The sequence below is a fragment of the Acipenser ruthenus genome, chromosome 28 (assembly GCF_902713425.1).
Source record: "Acipenser ruthenus chromosome 28, fAciRut3.2 maternal haplotype, whole genome shotgun sequence".
Classification (NCBI taxonomy): Eukaryota; Metazoa; Chordata; class Actinopteri; order Acipenseriformes; family Acipenseridae; genus Acipenser; species Acipenser ruthenus.
The window spans coordinates 20,247,881-20,268,392 of NC_081216.1; the positions used below are offsets into that span (position 1 = coordinate 20,247,881).

A 20,512-nucleotide genomic window follows, 5' to 3' on the forward strand; every position below is an offset into this window, starting at 1 on the left:
CCGTGTAAACTGGTTGTTTTCATTCACAGCATTGAAGATTATCAAGTGAAACAACATGAATACATGTTTATTTTTTGTTTAAATAATCATTATTAATGTCTTATAAACGTTCATCCTAAACAGTTAATATTTTTGTATAGGTTTCCATAACCTGCAAAGTAACAGCATTTTTTTTTTGTAATAAACAGTATTATTACTATTACAAACTCTAGAAGATCACCTTGTGTGTGTGAATGTGAGGGTAGTATTCAGTCATTTGAATACAACATAATTCTCGCAATATTGCCTAGAATTGTGCAACAAAATACCCCGTTGAACTCCAATTCCCAGTATGCTTTGCGCGACTGGCGGAAGTTCCCTCACGAGAAATTGGCGCTGATCTATCCGGGTCCTGTGGTCGCTTCTTCCTTTCGCGCCGGTTGCTGGAGAACAGCGCGTCCATGTGCGCATCGACTTGGACTTCATAGTTAAAGGAATCTACCGAAACCGAGCCATAACTGAACCAGGACATGGATGCCAACAATCTGATCGAAGCCCTTCGGGGCACCATGGACCCGAATCTGCGGGAGGCCGCCGAGAGGCAGCTGAGTGAGGTAAGGGAGGTGCGCGATGGGATAGCGGGCCTGCGCTGGATAGGAATGGCATGGAGTCTGCCAGAACACGGGTGCAGATATTCCTGGCTAACGGAAAGGGAGACAGCCGGGGACATCAGGGCCGTATAGGTTACATTCGATGGGAGGAAAACTTTACAAAGTGTTCTTGAAACGCTATTATAGCCGTATTTATAGTCCAGCGTCAGTGTAATGACAGATCACCACCCAAAACTGTGACTCGATTCATAAATGTGCTTTCGAGAGAGGCTTATGGTGCCTTTATTATTATTATTATTTTGTATCGAGTTTTTCGTTGCGTGGCGTTAAGATTAAATACTATAGAACGAGTTAGTTGAGGTGAAATTCAAAACTTTATTCGGTAAATGTTTTTGTAGTTATTTGTGGAAAGATAAGACGTGTTAAAAGTTAGTGAAAACGAAATCCTATTTACGTGATCTAGCTGGTTGAATGTAGCTGCCCCAAGTTTACTTTCATTTTGTGAAAGAATACGTTGTTGTACTTGTTGGATTAGCCTGGCTGAAGAGTGGCCTGCAGTTCATGTCAAATTATTAACAACTAAATCCGTGGAGATCAAGTCCTTTAAACTTAACTTTTAGACCGTCATCTAAACCCGGTTAGGATACGGCGCTGTTTAAATCTTAGATCATTCTATTCTAATTTAATATACTTTACTACTAGACTGTAATGTTTCATGTTTTATTAAATTAAAGGAAAAGCGAAAGACTGTTCTCTTGGTAGGCACGCAGGCAATTGTCTGACAGCATGCCGATCCTCTAACATTTCATTACTGGCCGTGGGCAGGCTGCACAGAAGAATTGCCGAGCTAAAAGATGAGATACTGTTTAAACAGACGGGAAGTCTGTTTATTAAGAACAGGCTGCAGCCGTCATGTTTTGTGTATAGGCCTCAACGTGAACACGGTATCCTGGTAACCGGCTCCGCGGCGTTCTGTAGAATCGGGCCAGTGTTATCTGTCACTTTTTTAATAGTGGTGAGGAAAAGCTGAATCTGAAAGGATCTCATTATGAGATTAGGCTAATTACTATCTAGAGAACCAAATCGCATGGGGGGGGGGGGGGGGGGTAAAATGAATATTTTATTCCACTGCACAATGTGTCATGGATTTACTATTCGGAACACGCTAATTTACAGATTTAATAAAAGTATCTCAATATATAGCTGGCGAGGATGTCAAGCAGATAAACGGCGTTACATGGTCATTTGAAAGAGCCAGCTAGTGTTGCTAGGACCAGCTGTCTAAAATATGCACCTCCCGACCTTCTCCCCTGTCCTGTGAGCTCTGTTACACCTGTCAATCCAGTGCAGCTACATTAAATCCTTTTTGAAGCAGTGTGCGAATTGATTGATGCTAGTGAAGCATGTGTGTTTGCCAGAGGCTGGGCAGGATTCCAGGCTGGATCCTGTGGACTGCAGCCCTGACACTTGCTCTGTGAAGGCTCCACCGGTGACGCTGCATTAATACGGCAGGATGCAAGGCAGTATTCCTTTAATAGAAAATGCCAGAACAGTTTTAATTGAGTTGTGCTGCCTGTGAAAATGTCAGTGAGATTTGTTGTCAAAGACTACTGGTAATGGACAGACCAATCTGAGAACAAATGTAATTTACCCTGACTGGAGTGAAGTTAATTTACAATGCATGGCTAGGTCCTACCTGTGTATCACTTTAAACTGAGCACTATCTTTTAAATGCTTGTGCTGTATTTAAGACAAAACAAGCTGTACTGGAATCTGAGTTAGACTTGGCATGCTACCTGGGGTGTGACTATCCAGAAATGACTAATTGTCTGCACTGTGTTAAGGTGTTAATCTTCCCTCAGCACACATAACTAACTTGCATCCAGGGTAAAAAAAAAAATAAAGGCAGAGAGCCCTTGTATTTTATCTGGAGGTAAGATAATGTTACCTTGATTTTCGGTAGAACTAGTCTTCAGATTAATCCAAATTTAGTGAGTTATAGACTTAAATTGACAAACTGTATGAGCTTCTTACCTTGTGCGCATCACAGTCCTGTTCTCTGTGGCCCACCTGAGTCCTCACCAGATGACAGGTCTTATGAGAATATTGTATTAAATAGTATAAAACATGCAGGTCCCATCTAAGGTCATCTTCTAATGATGTGACATGCCTTCTGTCGCCCATCACCTTGATCATTTTGATTTCTGCGTTGCTAACGAGTTACTGATGTTTCTTTGTGTTCCAGGGCCATAAACAGGTGAACTTTGTCTCCACTCTGCTTCAACTCACAATGTCCGAACAACTGGACCTTCCAGTGAGGCAAGCAGGTGAGTTGAGTTCACTGGGCTGGGGAACAGTGACCTAGGACCCATCAATATTATACATTAAAAACAAGAACCTGCAGAACAATCAAGATGAAATTTGCTGGTAACCACCAATAATTCATTTTTCTTGGCAAATTTGTTAGTAATGCCTGTCTGAAATTCACTTCATTACAAGTCAGATAGGAGAAGGTTTTGTTTAAGCACAATACTATACCATTTTTTAGTCTTGATTTTGTGATAACAGACAATTAATTTCCTTAATGGGTGTCATGACCAATTTTATCAAGATTTGTCTAATTAGTTATCTAATGTTTTAATTTTTGATTTAGAAATGCATTATTCTGAGTATTAAATGTGCAGCTTACTAAACTTAGTGAGTCATGTGGAATCCAAACACACTTTTGCCTTGTTTCCACTGCCGGCCGTGGCTGGTCAAAACAAATAAAATAATAAACTTACCACACAGGCTTTGCGGCGGCGAATTAAATCATTATCGCTATCTGTTTTTTTTTTTTCCATATTATAGCATATATCAAAAGAACAAAACCATTCATAATAATAATAAAACACAACAACATATGTTACAAAATCTATGAAATGCAGATTCCAATACACTGTTATAATAATGCTACTGTTCAGGGATCGGTGTCACCGATTATATGTCTAGCATATTATTCAACGTTTAACCACTTCTTTGGAGTTTATACGTTTCAAACGGTTAAAAATCACATCCCTACTGTCTTATCACCCCAGATCCTAACGTTTCAATGTCATGATTCTTGAAACACTACTTGAGAGAATCCTAGAAAAGCTTCTCCTTGCAATCCCACAATGACTTGCACCCTCCCCTCTCTCCTCTTCACTATCTTACTTGTGTTCTATCCTGACCTTTTTGAGTTCATTGGAAGTGTTGATTTTCAGGTATAAGCCAGACTTGTTTACTGTTCAGAAATAATCCCACTTTAGAGTTGCAGTTTTGCCCATTCACGATGATGTGATCTTATCAGAAATGGACTAATCGTCTTTTTGTTTGGTATTTTTTGCTTTGGAAGTGGATGATGGAGAGTGGACGAAGCTTTGTGATCTGACTTTCTGCCCTGTAAGCAGTTTAAGTCTGGATTATTTTTGTCAAGTAGCACAGACGTCCATCTGTGTCAGCAGTCTCCTGTCTGCTATTGGGTCCACTGACCCATGAGCTGCTGTATTGTGGTTTCACAGAGCAATTTATACTGTCTCCAAATTCGGTAGAACTCAGCTAAAGTACACCCACTGAAGGATGACCTGAGATTTAGCTCACACTTTCTGCTAAGCAAAAAAGGTGATTGATTTTTTCACACTGGAGTCTGTTTGTGGGTCCAATGGGATTTTATACCTGACATCTGAACATTAACCTGTTATATTTTTGCTACTGGTCCCTTTTGAATAGCTGTAGATGGTGGTTAATGTTAAAGAAAAAAAAGGAAATAAAAGCAGAGGCGATTCATATTGGTACAGCAAATAGCAGACCAATTTAAAGGAAGCGGTCTTGCTTACCCCCAGCTGTTAAACTCACCAGTACTTTTTTGTTTTATAAGTTTCAATTGGAGCTCTGTCCATTTTTCTGAATATTTCTCTATCTGTTTGCAGTGGCTGTGCCTGACCAGCTTTGCTTGCCTTTGCTGGGCAGTGTGTACAGCTTTCAGTAAATAGCAGACCATTTTAAAGGAAGCAAATTCTTGTTTGCCCTCAGCTGTTAAATTTACTTTTGTGTTTTATAAGTTTCATTTGGAGCTCTGTCCATTTCAGAGTGATGGGTGAAGCTGTGTGTATTGAATTAGTCCGTGGTGATTTGCTGGAGCTGGCACTGCAACAGCATGAGCAGCAGTTTCAAATCACATAACTTTGAAGACTATTGCTCTGTCCTTTTAAACTCCTGGCTATAACTGGAGTGATACAGCATGGTTTTCAGGAGTAATGCTGCCATTACAGGCATGAGTTCTGAGAGATTACTCTCCTTCAAGTACAAATAGCTGGTATTTAATCCATACACTCTGTTCCTTTTAATCTCTAAGGGGTAATTTACTTGAAGAACATGGTTACCCAGTACTGGCATGAGGGTGAAGGCACAGGTGCTGGAGAGGTCCCTGGCTTTACCATCCCAGACGAGGACCGCCAGTGTATCCGTGACAACATTGTGGAGGCCATCATGCACTCGCCTGAGCTCATAAGGTATCGCTCCTGTGCAAACATACTAAAAATAAACCCTTTGTCTTCTGTGCATAGTGTCAAGTGCTCCATCTTGTTTAATGGGTAGCTTTACATTTTAAACATAACCCTTTTACTTTATATAAAATCCCATAAATGTTTTTAAAGTTTGCTTGTGTAGGCTACATAGTTCAGAAAGATAACATTTATGGGATCCTGATTTGGGGCTTTATTTCCTACTAAATCCCTCTTTCCCCTGGAAGATGTAAAATAAATAATGAATTAGAAGCTGAACTAAACAATTCTATAGTTGTTTTATTATGCAGGGATGGAAACCATATTTATTTGATCTTTTCTTTATTCAGGGTGCAGCTCACTACCTGTATTCATCACATGATTAAACATGATTACCCCAACAAATGGACTGCAATCGTGGATAAGATTGGATTTTATCTTCAGTCGGACAACAGCGTTGGTTGGCTTGGAATTCTTCTGTGCCTCTACCAGTTGGTGAAAAACTATGAGTAAGGATATTCATTTTAATCTGCCTATGTGTCAGTAACACCTTATCACACTGGCAAATTCAAGCTGTTTAAGACTTTTCAGTCTAGATACTATTGTGTGACTATAATGCAGCTTTAGTGTTCTGCTCAGGGAGTAGAAAATTGCCAGGTTATAAAGTTAAATTGTCAGTAGGTCTTAATGCCTGCATTGTAAAAATTAAAGCACAAGCTTTACTCCTTGATCTTGATACTTCTGGTCAGGTGTATGCTTACAGGAGCTTTAAAAGTGTGTACCACCTTTACAGTCCTTCTGACACAGTAGTAATATTTCTGCTGTTACATTTTTCATCTCTAGGTACAAAAAGCCAGATGAGCGCAGCCCTTTGATTGCCGCAATGCAGCATTTCCTCCCCATGCTTAAAGATCGCTTCATCCAGCTTCTTCCAGACCCCTCGAATCAGTCTGTGCTGATCCAGAAACAGATCTTCAAGATTATCTACGCACTTGTGCAGGTGCCAAGTACAATTTAAACAAATGTTGAGGTCCACTCTGCCATATTGTGGCCTGGAATTATACTGTTTTACCATATACAAACAGGTTAAATATGTGGGACTTTACTATACAAGGGGCAGGTCTATAACAAATAATGTAGGCAGATGCTGGAGTCCAGGGTGGTTTCTAGTGCATTAAAGTTGCCAATGGAAAAACCATGTACCATTCTTCATTGTCACTGCAATAGGCAGAGACCTCAGTTCAATTTAAGGCAGATGTAGCAGTTGATGAGGTTGAGGGTGGATCTGGCTAGATCTTTTTCCTTAGTGAGTCAGTTTTACTTCCTCTAATTGTGCTTTGCGTTGAACACAAAAAAAGCTAAAGCGATACTCTGATATGGTGGTTGTCAGACCAGAGCACTGTATACAAGGTACTTGTCTGCCAGCATTGAGACATAGCTGGGATGACCATCTGTTTGCCTGCGTCAGGACATGACTATATTCTCTCCTGCAGCGCTTCACTGTCACCTGTAGAATACTAAACTAAGGAAGATCTTTCTTCTGCATAGCCAGGTGGTTTTGTGTACAGAATACTGCAGTGTTTATAGATATCATGTCAAATGTTTCTATTTTTTATGTGGTTTCCTTATCTGAGAATAGAGTTGTTTGAAGATTTTATTTAGGAATATTACCATAGACCAGTATAATAAAAGCTAGTGTGTGGGCTTTATTTTCTTTGCCTTGATCATCTGATGGAGCCAGTTATTCATTTGATGCCACCTGTGATTAGACCATTTATAAATAATTTATAAGAATAAATCCATTACTATAGCTTTATATGTATGCAAACATCAAGTCTGAAAGTGTAAGACTTTTAAAGGAGCTCTTGAAACAGTATTAACTTGCCTGTCCTTGCTGTGTCCTTAAATGGACTGTGCTCTTGCAGTACAACCTCCCCATGGAGCTCATCAACCAGCAGAACCTGACCGAGTGGATGGAGATCCTGAAGACTGTGGTGGACAGAGATGTGCCTGCGGTGAGACAGTAGTTTGCATGTCTACTTTTTGTTTGCAGTTACTTTTTAATGATGGGGCTTTTCTTTTCTGTTCTTCACGGATGCGTTGCAGATAGATTATGCTCCTTCAGAGGAGAGAGGCCGGTATTTGCCTGCTGCTAGTACCCGGAATGGCCATACCATTTGCCTTTAACTGATTTTCTATTTGTCAGTGTCTTTCTGTGCTTTCTTTCAGGGTGAAACTTACTTTTCCCCATGTGTCTGTGCTGATGGCTTTGCTTTATTTATTTATTTATTTATTTATTTATTTTAACCCCTACAGGAAACACTGCAGGTGGATGAGGATGACAGGCCTGAGCTGCCCTGGTGGAAATGTAAAAAATGGGCCCTGCACATCTTGGCTCGGCTTTTTGAAAGGTAGGGCAGTTTGCATGTTGTTTATTTTCTAAAGTTTAATTCTTGTAATGTGAACCTAACAATTTAACTTTTGTCCTGTACTAGGTACGGAAGCCCAGGCAATGTCTCTAAGGATTACACAGAGTTTGCGGAATTGTTCCTCAAGGGATATGCTGTTTCTGCTCAACAGGTGACTAGTTGTATTACTCATTTCAATCTGCCTATGTGCCAGTAAGTGGCTTTTATAATTAAAAGTAAAAATGAATATATGAACTTTCTGATATTGGTTTCCTACAGGTTTTATTGAAGGTCTTGTATCAGTACAAAGAAAAGCACTATGTAGCTCCCAGGGTACTCCAGCAGACCCTCAACTATATCAATCAGGGGGTTGCACATGCACTTACATGGAAGAACCTGAAGCCTCATATCCAGGTATGCTAAAATCTGACGTGTTATCTTATCCTATATTACTTTTATCCACCAAGATTGTGCAATGAATAGACTGATGAGCCTTTATAAATCATGACCTTTTTAAAAAAAAAAAATATTTCGTAACACCAACGTAGAGTTCCAAACTTGCAGAACAGTTGCAAGAGCTGTTTGGTAAGCTTAATTGTGGTTATTTTAGCGACATGCCAAGGATTTCGCAAGAGATTAATCCTCTGCATTCTAAATCAATTTGAAGAATAAGAACACTGCTGCATCTGAACTATTCCCTAAAATAGATTCAAACCCACTGTAATAAGATTAACCCTAAGTAAATTGACTTGAGAGCCATGACCCTAATTAATCACTTGAGCTGTTACTAATTATCTCAAGTAATGCTTTAACAGACCTATCCAAGGTGGTACATAACCGTTATTTCCTCAAGTATTAAGCTGATCCTGAACTTATTAACATTGCACTATTAATCCCTAATTACTGTAATAAACACCACAGCTAATGTATTTATATAATATCTTGCATCAGTCTTGTACTTTATACCCTGATTACAGTATAACTGGCTACTGGCTGCCTGTGTGCTTGGTGGTGGTCCATGTTTAGTGTTTCTGTTCGTCTGTGTCTTGCAATCGGACAGCAGCGCTCACACAATGCCAGTAGCCAAAGAGAAACCTGATATCATAGTACTGATCTAGTGAAGTCTCTGACAATCTACCACTGGCCAGTGTCCAAACTCTCAGACAGATAAAATAATAGCTAGGTAGCTGCCCCAACTAAAATGTGTTTGTTTTACTAATGTGTGTGTGCACTTGTGTTACAGGGAATCATTCAGGACGTGGTTTTCCCACTGATGTGCTACACAGACACCGATGAGGAGCTCTGGCAGGAAGATCCATATGAATACATCCGCATGAAGTTCGGTAGGAACAGCCACTAGATATAACTAGCACTTTACTGTTGTAAGGTTCTGTAAACTCCTATTGGTATATCCAAATAATAAATGTATATAAATATTTTAACAGATGTTTTTGAAGACTTCATCTCTCCAACAACTGCTGCACAGACCCTACTGTTTACTGCATGTAGTAAGAGAAAAGAGGTAAGTATGGTTTTATTTTTGGGGAAGGCTTGGGCTTGTGACTAGTAGAGAAACGTTTTGTGTGTGTGTTTATTAATGGTTTGCTGTTGGTTCGTATATACAGCAACACCTGAATTTAACAGGTAACTGGAGAAACTGGGTGTTTGACTGTTTATTAACCCTTTGCGGTCCATTGTCGGACTGGGTCCGACATTGCAATTATTCCTCACAGGTCCTTTGTCGGACTGGGTCCGACATCATTATAGCAACGCAATAAACGGGTGTTTAGTCGTTTTTTCTCCGGAAAAAGCCGAGAAAACCATTCAATTGCCGAGTGGTAGCGACAGGAGCCGAGACAAGTCGGGAAAAAAAAAAAAAAAAAAAAAAAAGGCGTATTTCATGAATAGTCATACATGGTATCAGGTATCAGATAATGGGCGTCCATAATAAACAAGCTGGCTAAGTGCGTCAGCGCACTGAGACTATCATGGACATTTGCAGAGCTTTTTTCAGATGTTATAGTAATAAAATAATGACTTTGATCGCATTATTGAGGAGTTTGGTGATAAAACGAGTGATCTGGAGATGATCGATCGGTATGTACGACTATTATTATTATTATTATTTATTTCTTACACAGCTGAACGCTATAGCAAACAAAAGGCTGGGGAGGGGCTGGAGATGCCTAGTGTGTGCTTTGTTGATATGCAGGGCCATTTAAACCCGTTTGACTGAAAAAAAATACTTTTAAACAGCGCGTATAAAATTAACTGCGCGTGTGAAAATTAATTATTCCTGGCGTGCCTGACGCGCGATTAATAAATGGACCGCAAAGGGTTAAACTGTAAAGAAGAAAATTGTTCTGGGATTTACTGACTGAAAGATTCTCTGGGCACATTTCCACTGTAACAGAAGAGCTGTGTCAGAGCTGTATTCCAGGAATTCTACTTTTAGAGTTGCATGTGGGCTGACACAGGCATGGTCCTGAAACAAACTCATGGACTCTCCATTACAGATATTCCTGTTTTCCATGGTTTTGCTTTTGCTTCTCCCAGACAGTTAAACATGATGTTATATTGCTGAGACCCGCATCTCTTTTCTTTGTCTTTCCATGTGTAAAGCACTCTATTGCTAGCTGCAGGCTGCCTGTGTGCTTGGTGATGGTCCATGTTTAGTGTTGGATTGTCTGCGTGTTGCAGTCTGACAGCTGTGCTCACACTATGCCTATAGCCAAAGAGAAACCTGAGATCCTAGTATTTGGGCTAAGTAAGTCTCTGTGACAATCTACTGCTGGTTAAAAGTAATGCAATAGGAAACAGGAATTTGCTGCCTGTGTAAAGTTCTACCCTTTAACTTTATTGCATTAGTATTTGGCATGGGAATTGCTTTGGAGGTCAATAATAGTTGAAGTGGTTACTGCTTAGGTGATAAAGGCAGCGCTAATATCAATGCATTTTCCTTTGTAGGTTCTGCAGAAAACCATGGGTTACTGCTATCAGATCTTAACAGAACCCACTGCTGACCCACGCAAAAAGGATGGCGCTTTGCATATGATTGGATCCTTAGCTGAAGTTTTATTAAAGGTAAAAAAAAGATTGTATAATAAATAAGAATTGCTTCCACATATAAATTACGGCTCCCGCTGGGTGCAGATTCCCTAAAATGGTTATTAGAAATGTTAAGTTTTTTGTTTTTTTTTCTCGCCTTTTAAATTGAAACTACTACCTCCTGTGTAGTATATTTAATGATGGCTTTTAATGCTAAAAACAGTTTAGAAATTAATCTGGTAAGCACTTGGTATACACAACTTGATTACGTTAAGGATTTCAGTAGTGAGCAAGCCCTTTTCTTTTTCACCAAACAGAAAAAGATCTACAAAGATCAGATGGAGTTCATGCTGCAGAACCACGTGTTCCCCCTGTTCAGTAGTGAGCTGGGATACATGAGAGCAAGGGTAAGTGAGAGTTCAGGGGTCTGTGTCCTAACCACATGTTTGAGAGGCTATTTTGGAGCGTTTTTTGTGAGTTTTATAACCTTTTACTTCAAGCTGGTTGTCCTAAATGTGAGAAACTTTCATACTGAATTTGTAAATAGTCAAACTTTATAAAATCATTATTCCAGGGATATAAATAGTAAAGGAAGTTTAATATGCATAATGATGTAATACTGGTCTTGCATCTAATGTCTTCTAATTTAGAAACTTCACATTCCTGCAAATAAAGGGATAAGTTAGCCACTAGTAAGCTGAACACAGTATAATTTAAGTAATGACTACAAGGCACATCTAGTGTACAACTATATAAGTCCTTCAAGTGGATTTTATACTAGAGAGTGAGACTAGCCTACAAGTACACTTGATGTGCCCTCTAGTTACAGCTATTTTATGACAAGTGTTTTGGTCCTTTTATTTTAAGGTCCTGGAGTTTTAATTAAAATAAATCTGAGCAACTTGCCAGTACTTCAGACAAATCAGTAATTTGGCTCAGCAACAGGCTGCCATTGCTATGGCCCTTAATGACACGCGTTTAACTGTAGTGAATCCTAATGAAAGTGAATAGCAGAGAGATTCCACTTATCATGTAATCTATTATAAAGAGCCCTCACTTGCCTTTCAATAAGTGAACCCTGCAGCACAGCTCAGGGGCTCCACTGTTGCTGGCTACAGGCTGCCTGTGTGCTTGGTGATGGTCCATGTTTAGCGTTGCTGTTTGTTTGTGTCTTGCAATCGGACAGCAGCGCTCACACAATGCCAGTAGCCAAAGAGAAACCTGAGATCATAGTACTGGTCTAGTGAAGTCTCTTTGACAATCTACCACTGGCCAGCCTCCAAACTCTCAGACAGTAAACCTATGCTTAAGAATGCCAACAGTGTTTTCTGAAAACTTTAAATGAGGCTTTTGATGCCTCTAGAGAGAATCTAGGTATTTGTCACCATTTAATGTGCCTTATGGTTTTATTCCTGGTAAATGAAAAACATTGGCATTTGTTGAATTTAATTAAGTTTATTCATGGTGAATATGACTTGTTCTTCCAAAATATATCGCTGGCATAAAAATGTTCACTCCAGTCTTTTGTATTTATTTTAATAGTGAAGTAATTCCAATGCATGATGTGTTATTGACTCACTTTGGCTTGTAATATGCCTTGTCAGTTTCGTCTGCCCTGCAAAATGCTAAGGTTCATTCTCTTATGTCAAAGGGAAAAGTAGTTGCAATTTTGAAGCAGTCTTGTCCAGCGATCTGTATCTGTCTTATATTTTGTCACCTTTTTTCCCCTGAGTGTTCACATGCTGCTTTAACTATTGATGATTTTCTTCTGATCTCTGACCTTGCAGGCCTGTTGGGTCCTTCACTATTTCTGTGAAGTGAAGTTCAAGATCGACCAGAATCTGCAGACAGCCCTGGAGCTTACAAGACGCTGCCTGATCGATGATAAAGAAATGCCTGTGAAAGTCGAGGCTGCTATAGCACTTCAGGTTCTCATCAGTAACCAGGAAAAAGGTACCGGTCTCTTATTGGTTTCAGATTTTGTTTATAAGAAACACCCATTTAGATTGCTGGGTGGATGGAGCGAGAAAACCATTACTTTATGAAAAGGTTGGCAAATGTGCACTCGTCTTAAGTGCACTTAATCAACAGAAGAGCTTTAAAATGTCTGCCGGTTCTCTGAGTTAATTATTTCATTGTCTGTAGATCTTGTACAGAATTTAGTTTTTTGCATAAAAAGTATAATCAACAAAATTGTAATGAGAGAAAAAAAGATTGAATTGTCCTCCTGATTGATCTGTCACCCTTTTACCAGCCAAGGAGTACATCACCCCCTTCATCAGGCCTGTGATGCAGGCACTCCTCCATATCGTCCGTGAGACGGAGAACGATGACCTCACCAACGTCATCCAAAAGATGATCTGTGAATACAGCGAAGAGGTTACGCCCATCGCAGTGGAGATGACCCAGCACCTGGTTAGTATCCAATCAGCAGCAGCTACCCCTCTTTTAAATAATATCCAGCGCTCATATAACTGGCTGCAGGCAGCCTGTGTGCTTGGTCATGGTCCATGTTTAGTGTTTCTGTTCGTCTGCGTCTTGCAGTCTGACAGCAGCGCTCACACAATGCCAGTAGCCAAAGAGAAACCTGAGATCATAGTACTGGTCTAGTGAAGTCTCTGTGACAATCTACCACTGGCCAGCCTCCAAACTCTCAGACAGTAAAATATATAATGTAAGAAACCCAAATGCTGCCTGCTGCAATGATTTGGGGAAGATTGGCTGTTGTCTGGTTATAATACCGCTGTGAAAACTTTATAATAAACAAAATAACTACTTGACATCTCACCTTGAACACCAAACATTTCTTTCAAATCTAATTTCTGTTGATTTCAGTATGTGATCGCCCATTTTACTTGCTTACAGCATGTACAGGTTAAATTGGGGAAGTGAATGGCAGCAATTGCAAAATAAAAACTGTTGTGCAATTTATTCTGTATCCCTTTAAACGATTTGATCATAAATGTAAACTGCTCTTCTGCGGCTGCTTTTCATTGGTTGTCCACTCACTCGCTGACCTCCCCCTGTGTCCTGCAGGCGATGACATTTAACCAGGTGATTCAGACGGGTCCTGACGAGGAGGGGGGTGATGACAAGGCAGTGACCGCGATGGGCATCCTGAACACCATCGACACACTGCTCAGTGTGGTGGAAGACCACAAAGAGGTGAGTGCTGCTGCCAGCTTGGAGAAAGAGATCTGAGCTGTAGACAGCAGAGGGCAAAACACAAAATAGGACCTCTGGTTCATCTAAAAACGTGATCCAATAATAGTTCACCTTCCCTTAGGTTGTAGTTGTGTGCCCAAAGTGTGTAGAGATAATAAGAAACTAGTCTTCAGTGGTCTGTACATCTAAGCACATTTACATTGGTTTACATTGCAAATTCTTTAACTTGTATTTTGTGTTACTTGGTTATTGATAGCGTATCATCTGTCTCATGAAATGTTTTTTCGTCCCTCTCGGGTTAATGGTGGCCTAGTAACTAGTGTACTTATTTGTCACAGACGTCATATGTTCAACAAAACCTTTTTTTTAATTTTTTTATTTCAGATCACACAACAGCTAGAAGGAATCTGTCTTCAAGTGATTGGTACAGTTTTACAGCAGCACGTTTTGGGTGAGTATCTTTCTTGGGCAAGCTATTCATCAATGGATGCGAGTAGTGGTTATAATAGGCAGTCTGCAACTTTTGTAAGAAGTCTTAAAATTTTTTTTAAAAAAGCATAGTGGATTGGAAACACTGGAGACTGAAATAATACCGGGATTACGGTCTTGATTGCAATACTGATTTTGAAGTGTCTGGGCTGTGTTTCAGAGTTCTACGAGGAGATCCTGTCTCTGGCTCACAGTCTGACGTGTCAGCAGGTGTCACCACAAATGTGGCAGCTTTTACCACTTGTATTTGAGGTCTTCCAGCAGGATGGCTTTGATTACTATACAGGTACTTGATGTTGTGCACTATATCTGCTTTAGAAACTAATAGAAAAGAAACAAGGTTAACTGTGCTCTTTGATTGTGTAAAAAAAAAATAATAATAAGTTCAGTTTACATTTAGAAATACTAACACTTTGTTCAATTCAATGACAAGTGACTTTCTCCATGGCTTTATTTCACAGATATGATGCCTCTCTTGCATAACTACATTACAGTTGATACAGACACACTTTTGTCTGATACCAAATATCTTGAAATGATCTACAGTATGTGCAAAAAGGTAAGTATTTTTAAATGTGTTTTTGTGGGAATCATTCGTAATGTACACAGGTTCTGTGTGTATTGATGGACACACTGGTTCCCAGTAAACCTTGTCAATGTTCTTAAACAGCAAACAATATGGGTTTAAAACTTAAATAACTGAGAATATCCTCTTTATTCAGATCCTGACCGGCGATGCAGGGGAAGATGCTGAGTGTCATGCAGCTAAACTGTTAGAAGTAATCATTCTTCAGTGCAAAGGGCGTGGCATTGACCAGGTAGGCACTGACTGCTTATACAGCAGTTTTATGGCATGTATTTGATGGGGCTTCAGTTTGCAGTCGTGTCTTCTGTGTCCCTGAAGTCTGTTTCTTTTTCTTGCAGGTGGTTCCCCTCTTCGTGGAAGCAGCTCTGGAGAGGCTGACCAGGGAAGTGAAGACGAGTGAGCTGAGAACCATGTGCCTGCAGGTAGCCATCGCTGCTCTGTACTACAGCCCTCCTCTGCTGCTCACCACACTGGAGAACCTGCGCTTTCCCAACAACACCGAACCAATCACTAACCACTTCATCACCCAGTGGCTCAATGACGTCGACTGCTTCCTAGGGTAAGCCATCTACGGACAAACAACAATCGCTACATTTCAGCTTCATCACTTCAGCAGGCCTGTCAGGGTGCATCTTTACCTATTTCACTACAGTAGTCTCCGGCTAAGAGAATACCCCTCGGGAAGCAAGCGAAGTGTTCTCTTAGCCAAAGTGTTCTCTAAGACAGAGTTGACCACCAGATACAATATGAATAAATATTTATTACTTGTCATGACCCACGTGCATCACCATGTGAAATAAACAGATGTAAGAGAAAAGCAATAGGCAAGTGTATGTTAATAAACTAACAGTCAAACTAAATTAACACAGCATCCCCTACACATGTTAAGTGCAGCAGCAGCTCTAGTTTAATTATGAGTATATGTACAGGAGCAATATTCAAGACCTTCACAAAAACAGCGGCACGTTTTGGCATTTTGTAGCAATGAGGTGCACTCATGAAAATCACAATATTAAGTATTAAATGACGGCGGTTCTGGAAAACTGTAATAAACCAATCAGTGTGCCTCAAGTTTCGCGATGACCAGTCTTAAATTTGATGATCAGTTATCAGGTTACAAAAACAGTACTGTATCAGTTGTGAACGAATCGCTAGCGATGCCAAAAAGGTGTTCTTTTAGGCAGAACATTTACAATGGGAAAAATGTGTTTCTCTTAGGAGGTGTTCCTATACGCGGAGACTACTATACATGATTTGTTGATTTAAGTGTCTTAATACTGATTTAAATTTCTGTTTCAGTCCTGTATGTATGGCTTCAGATGTGTATGTAGTTGACTCCTGTCATGTGTTCCAGCCTCCACGACCGGAAGATGTGTGTGCTGGGCCTGTGTGCTCTGATGGACCTGGAACAGCGGCCGCAGGTGGTGAACCAGGTAGCCGGGCAGCTGCTGCCTGCCACCATCCTCCTGTTCAACGGGCTGAAGAGAGCCTATGCCTGCCGAGCTGAGCACGAGAACGATGAGGATGATGACGAAGACGGAGAGGAAGATGAGGAAAACGGTGCGTGAGCGAGACCATACTCCTGCTATGCATAGTTTTATGGCATTTAAACTGAACCAATTTACACTGCTTAGGTGGGTTACATTTGGGTTGATAAGAATTATATGAAAAAAAATAAAAAAACAGCCTAGTCTTAAGTGGGGGGTTTCTTCTGCCCATTTTTACAGCTCGGTTGAGTGGCTGCCCAGGGGTTATGAGGTCTGGCTGAGCAGTCCTGTAACTGTAGGACCGCACTGCTCTCCTGGTTTGTGTTTAGTAGTTCGGAGGTGTGGTGTATTGGAAGCAGAGTAAAGCTGACATGATGTTGTCTTTGCTCACAGAAGAACTGGGTAGTGATGAAGATGACATTGATGAGGAAGGTCAGGAGTATCTAGAGATGCTGGCGAAGCAGGCTGGCGAGGACGGGGATGATGAAGACTGGGAGGATGACGATGCAGAGGAGACGGCTCTTGAGGGCTACACCACTTTAGTGGACGATGAAGATAACCTTGTGGACGAGTATCAGATCTTCAAAGTCATCATGCAAAGTAAGCGCACTAAATTAATGCCATAGACATGCAACACTGGCACATATAGGAACCATTACATTACTTTCTTGCTAGTTTTGAATAATGTTTTTTTTTTTTTTTGCACTGCAGCAAAAGGTTTTTTAAACATGGCCCACATTTTTATTTTTTTTCAAACCACTCTTGGACCATTAGAGGCATTGAATATAAAGGGACAGCTGTGTTTGGCTGTGGGGGCAAACTACAGTAAACCTACACCATGAATAAGAAACAAATTATGTTGAAAGTAATGTTAATTTTGTTTGCTGCACCCTGTAGCTTTGATCAGAAGCTAGCGGGCCAACCCACATTCTTCCTTTTTAGTTGGTGCTGTGATCAAAATCTCATTGGATGTTTACTTGCTTTCCTTGCCGCTCTCAATGCTGTAGTATATTTTTGTCATGTTGTGGTTTAATCAAACAGTACAATATCAAGAGTTTTGATTTTCATTTATATTTTATTTTATTTCAGACCTCCAGACTCGTGACCCAGGGTGGTACCAAGCTCTTACACAAACTCTAAGTGAAGAACAAGGAAAACAGCTACAAGACATTGGGACTTTGGCAGATCAAAGACAGGCAGCCCATGGTAAAGTTATTACCTTGTTTCAGATGTAGTTGATTCCGTTTAAATATAACTGAACTGAATATGAAATACATGTGCAGGCTTTGTTGTATGAAGAGCCTTGTCTTGGTTTGCATTGTGTATAAATGTGTACAAATCAACAGAATAAAATATTTAAACTACAACTGGGGTTTGATTTTGTGTTTATTTCTTCAACTACATTCTTTCAAGGGTCTTATTTTTTATAAATGAAATTACTGAGTTATTGATTGGTTGAGTGTTTTAGTAATGCAATGCAGATGAAATTGAGTTCTCTGTTTTGGATCCATTAAATCCTCTTTGTTTTCTTCCTTTTCAGAGTCTAAAATGATTGAAAAGCATGGAGGATATAAGTTTACCGCTCCGGTTGTGCCAAACAACTTCAATTTTGGAGGCAGTGCCCCTGGAATGAATTGAGTCATCACCCCATCCTTTTCTAACAATGACTGATTGTAGTGAAAAAGCTTGTGTTGTTCCCTCAAGTAGAGGTTCCAGAACTGGATCTTCTGACCCACTCTTCAATTTAAACCAACTTTATATGCTGTAATTAATTGGACACTGGGGGGGCCAGAAGATGTGGGAAAGCAACCAATGTGACATGACTGGGAAAATAAACCAAGATCATCTTGAACCTCAAACTCAAGCTCCAAAACATTATATTATGGGAGTCCAAATTCTGGAGGGGGTGTCATGACGGCAGCTTTTTCTTCCACAGGAAACTAATGTGGGCAAGGAATTCCTTGACAACAGGACAATATTTAAATGTCCCACAAGTGTCACAGTATAGGCTAGAAGGCCACTCTTTTAAATTACACCTGTGGCAGTAGTGTTAATATTTGTCTAGATTTTTCATTAACAAATTCCCATATTTGTAATGTGTATATAAATCGAGGTACTGTAGGAAGTAGCCTTGCAGAATAACTTGTGGCATTTAAAGAAGGGTGTAAGCAAGTGTGTTCATTATGTAGCATGTTGGATACTTGTCATAGCACTAAGTGATGCCCGATACCTGTAAATTTTACTAGCACTTTCATATTCAGGCCTCCTAGCCTTCTTTATCAGATTACAAATTTGTTAAGTTGGCGAGGATTTAAAAACAACAAACAAAAAAAGAAATTAAGCTGCAAGTTCAGCTGGAAGGCTGGTTGTCACATAAATGTGGTTGCCGTATTGAAAACATGGTGGCATTTCCTTGCTGCTGAAAATGGCAACTCCCTCTGGGTAATTTCAAAGCTCTTGGTGTTCAATTTGGATGCAAGACATTGTGTTGTAGGCACTGAAAATCACTGAAGCATGTAAAATTGGGCTTGAGGCTCTTACCTGAGTTACATGAATCTCAAGTAATGGGTTGATGTGTGTATGGATGAACCATCTATATATGCAACAAAATATTAAACACAAATTGAGTTTCGTGTTGGGGAGTTGTAACTTATTAGTGTATGAGCTTGTAATGATTTATTGCACCACTTACATTGCGTGGAAACATTTTTTAAAAGTGAGCAGAGGCCAGCTTCTGAAATTCGGTGTAAAAATATAAATGTAAACTCTTTTGGTAGGTTCATGAAACTAGCAAGCTGCATGTAGTTGCATAAAAGCACTCCAGGTTATACAAGTATATATAGGAAAATATATATATCAAGTAGATATGAAATGTTAAATAGAAAATACAGCATTGAGTTTGCTGGCTGCCACAAGGTTTCTTTGTTTTGTTTTTTTCATTTCAAAATTCTGACATTTGAGTGGAAGAAAAGTGTACAAACCCATTAAAGTTTCTGTTCTGGATTTTACATGTCGGCTGGCAAAAAAAAAAAAAAAAAATTGAATAAAATAAGCTATTTTTTCCATTGTTTTCCTAGTGACAGTTTACACGAGGTCCAACGTGGGTGTTTCATTGACCAATTGTAATGAAATTACAAGGTTTACTTTGTTTGGTAACTCATTATACATCTAAACTGTAATGTCACTTAATGTATTTGACTTGTCAACATTTCAAATGAGGTGTAACCTAAAGATAAAATGAGGTAAGTTGTTCCTCCAGGCTCGCATAAGAGCAATATTAGACAGATGACAATCGCCTCACTGCAGAACCTGTCTTACACCATTTCTGCTTAAAGCAGCAAGAGCTTGATGCAGAGATTATGGACTGCTTCGTCTTACTTGCCAAACTGGTCCGTAAGTGTAACTTCCAGTATGGAGGTGGGCAATTAGATGAGGAATGTACTGTGTGCTTAATACTTTGTATTAGCGATGTGTTCCTCCTTCCGCTATTTTTGTTCTAGCTTCTGCTTTTGACAAATGTCAGGTTACTTTTATGCTAATGGATAACTTCTCTTTACAGTATATAAAATGTAACTAGGTTAGTGGTCTCTGTCATTCTGACATTTATGATGGGTAAATACCAAGCTTGGCTAAAGTGCCCTTTTTTCAGGTTAGTATTTTAAATGTAGCTGCTTTTTAAATAGATTTTACATTTTGGTGTGTTCTCTGGCTGAGTTGCAGTCTGTATTTGGCAAATCAACCTGATAACCTCTCTGTGGAGTCTGCGCTTCTTTGATATTGAACTAGTGGAAGCCATCTTTATTTTAGAATCCCCAGCAAACAGCCTTCACTGCACTGAAGGGAGCAGAGACACGAGAAGCCTGGACTAAAGGTTTCTAGTTTTTATTTACAGGCATAATATTTCTTTTCTCCCCAACCAGACACACAAATATTTATAAATTGGTATTATTTTTCAAGTAAATGTTAAGTGTCAGACATCTGATATTCTTGCAATGTAAAACTAGTGCTTTAATAAAAACATCCAGATGAAGTGTTAATTCAGTGAATACCCAAACAAAACATCACTACCACATTCAGCATCCGAGAAGTTAAAACTTCACCGCGGTACTCGCAAATGTCATCTGACAAAAGATACAAGCACAATCCTGTTCCCTATAGATTTTTCCTCTAGGTGTTCCACCTAATATTAAAAAATAAATAAAAAATTGCAAAGTGT

At 39.7% G+C, this 20,512-nt stretch overlaps 1 protein-coding gene and 3 non-coding genes across 5 annotated transcripts; all 4 read left to right on the forward strand.

Annotated features, from left to right (window-relative positions):
- The first annotated feature begins 347 nt into the window (after nucleotides 1-347).
- LOC117435042 (importin-7-like) lies at nucleotides 348-18,928 on the forward strand. Of its 2 annotated transcripts, none has more exons than XM_034057918.3 (25): nucleotides 348-593; nucleotides 2,836-2,917; nucleotides 4,966-5,122; nucleotides 5,464-5,622; nucleotides 5,957-6,113; nucleotides 7,039-7,128; nucleotides 7,430-7,524; nucleotides 7,609-7,693; nucleotides 7,801-7,935; nucleotides 8,765-8,864; nucleotides 8,967-9,043; nucleotides 10,489-10,605; nucleotides 10,887-10,976; nucleotides 12,357-12,522; nucleotides 12,824-12,984; nucleotides 13,606-13,734; nucleotides 14,119-14,185; nucleotides 14,384-14,509; nucleotides 14,685-14,782; nucleotides 14,946-15,041; nucleotides 15,148-15,368; nucleotides 16,164-16,369; nucleotides 16,690-16,896; nucleotides 17,386-17,502; nucleotides 17,837-18,928. In XM_034057918.3, exons 1-25 carry the CDS (start codon nucleotides 510-512, stop codon nucleotides 17,932-17,934), a joined length of 3,120 nt encoding a protein of 1,039 aa, XP_033913809.3. In that variant the 5' UTR covers nucleotides 348-509; the 3' UTR covers nucleotides 17,935-18,928. The 2 variants fall into 2 exon arrangements, with proteins under 2 accessions (XP_033913809.3, XP_033913810.3); XM_034057919.3 differs by having other exon boundaries at nucleotides 16,693-16,896.
- On the forward strand, nucleotides 8,513-8,690 carry LOC117435194 (small nucleolar RNA SNORA23). The gene has a single exon (XR_004549127.3). It is a non-coding gene; the product is annotated as a small nucleolar RNA SNORA23 (small nucleolar RNA).
- LOC117435213 (small nucleolar RNA SNORA23) lies at nucleotides 11,687-11,866 on the forward strand. The gene has a single exon (XR_004549145.3). It is a non-coding gene; the product is annotated as a small nucleolar RNA SNORA23 (small nucleolar RNA).
- On the forward strand, nucleotides 13,053-13,232 carry LOC117435193 (small nucleolar RNA SNORA23). The gene has a single exon (XR_004549126.1). It is a non-coding gene; the product is annotated as a small nucleolar RNA SNORA23 (small nucleolar RNA).
- Nucleotides 18,929-20,512: the final 1,584 nt, after the last annotated feature.

Coding starts and splice junctions, on each gene's coding strand:
- LOC117435042 (XM_034057918.3), top strand. CDS start 510: ATGGATGCCAACAATCTGATCGAAGCCCTTCGGGGCACCATGGACCCG. Junction 8,865..8,966: donor ATACATCCGCATGAAGTTCG/GTAGGAACAGCC, acceptor ATATTTTAACAG/ATGTTTTTGAAGACTTCATC. Junction 14,510..14,684: donor TGGCTTTGATTACTATACAG/GTACTTGATGTT, acceptor TTTATTTCACAG/ATATGATGCCTCTCTTGCAT.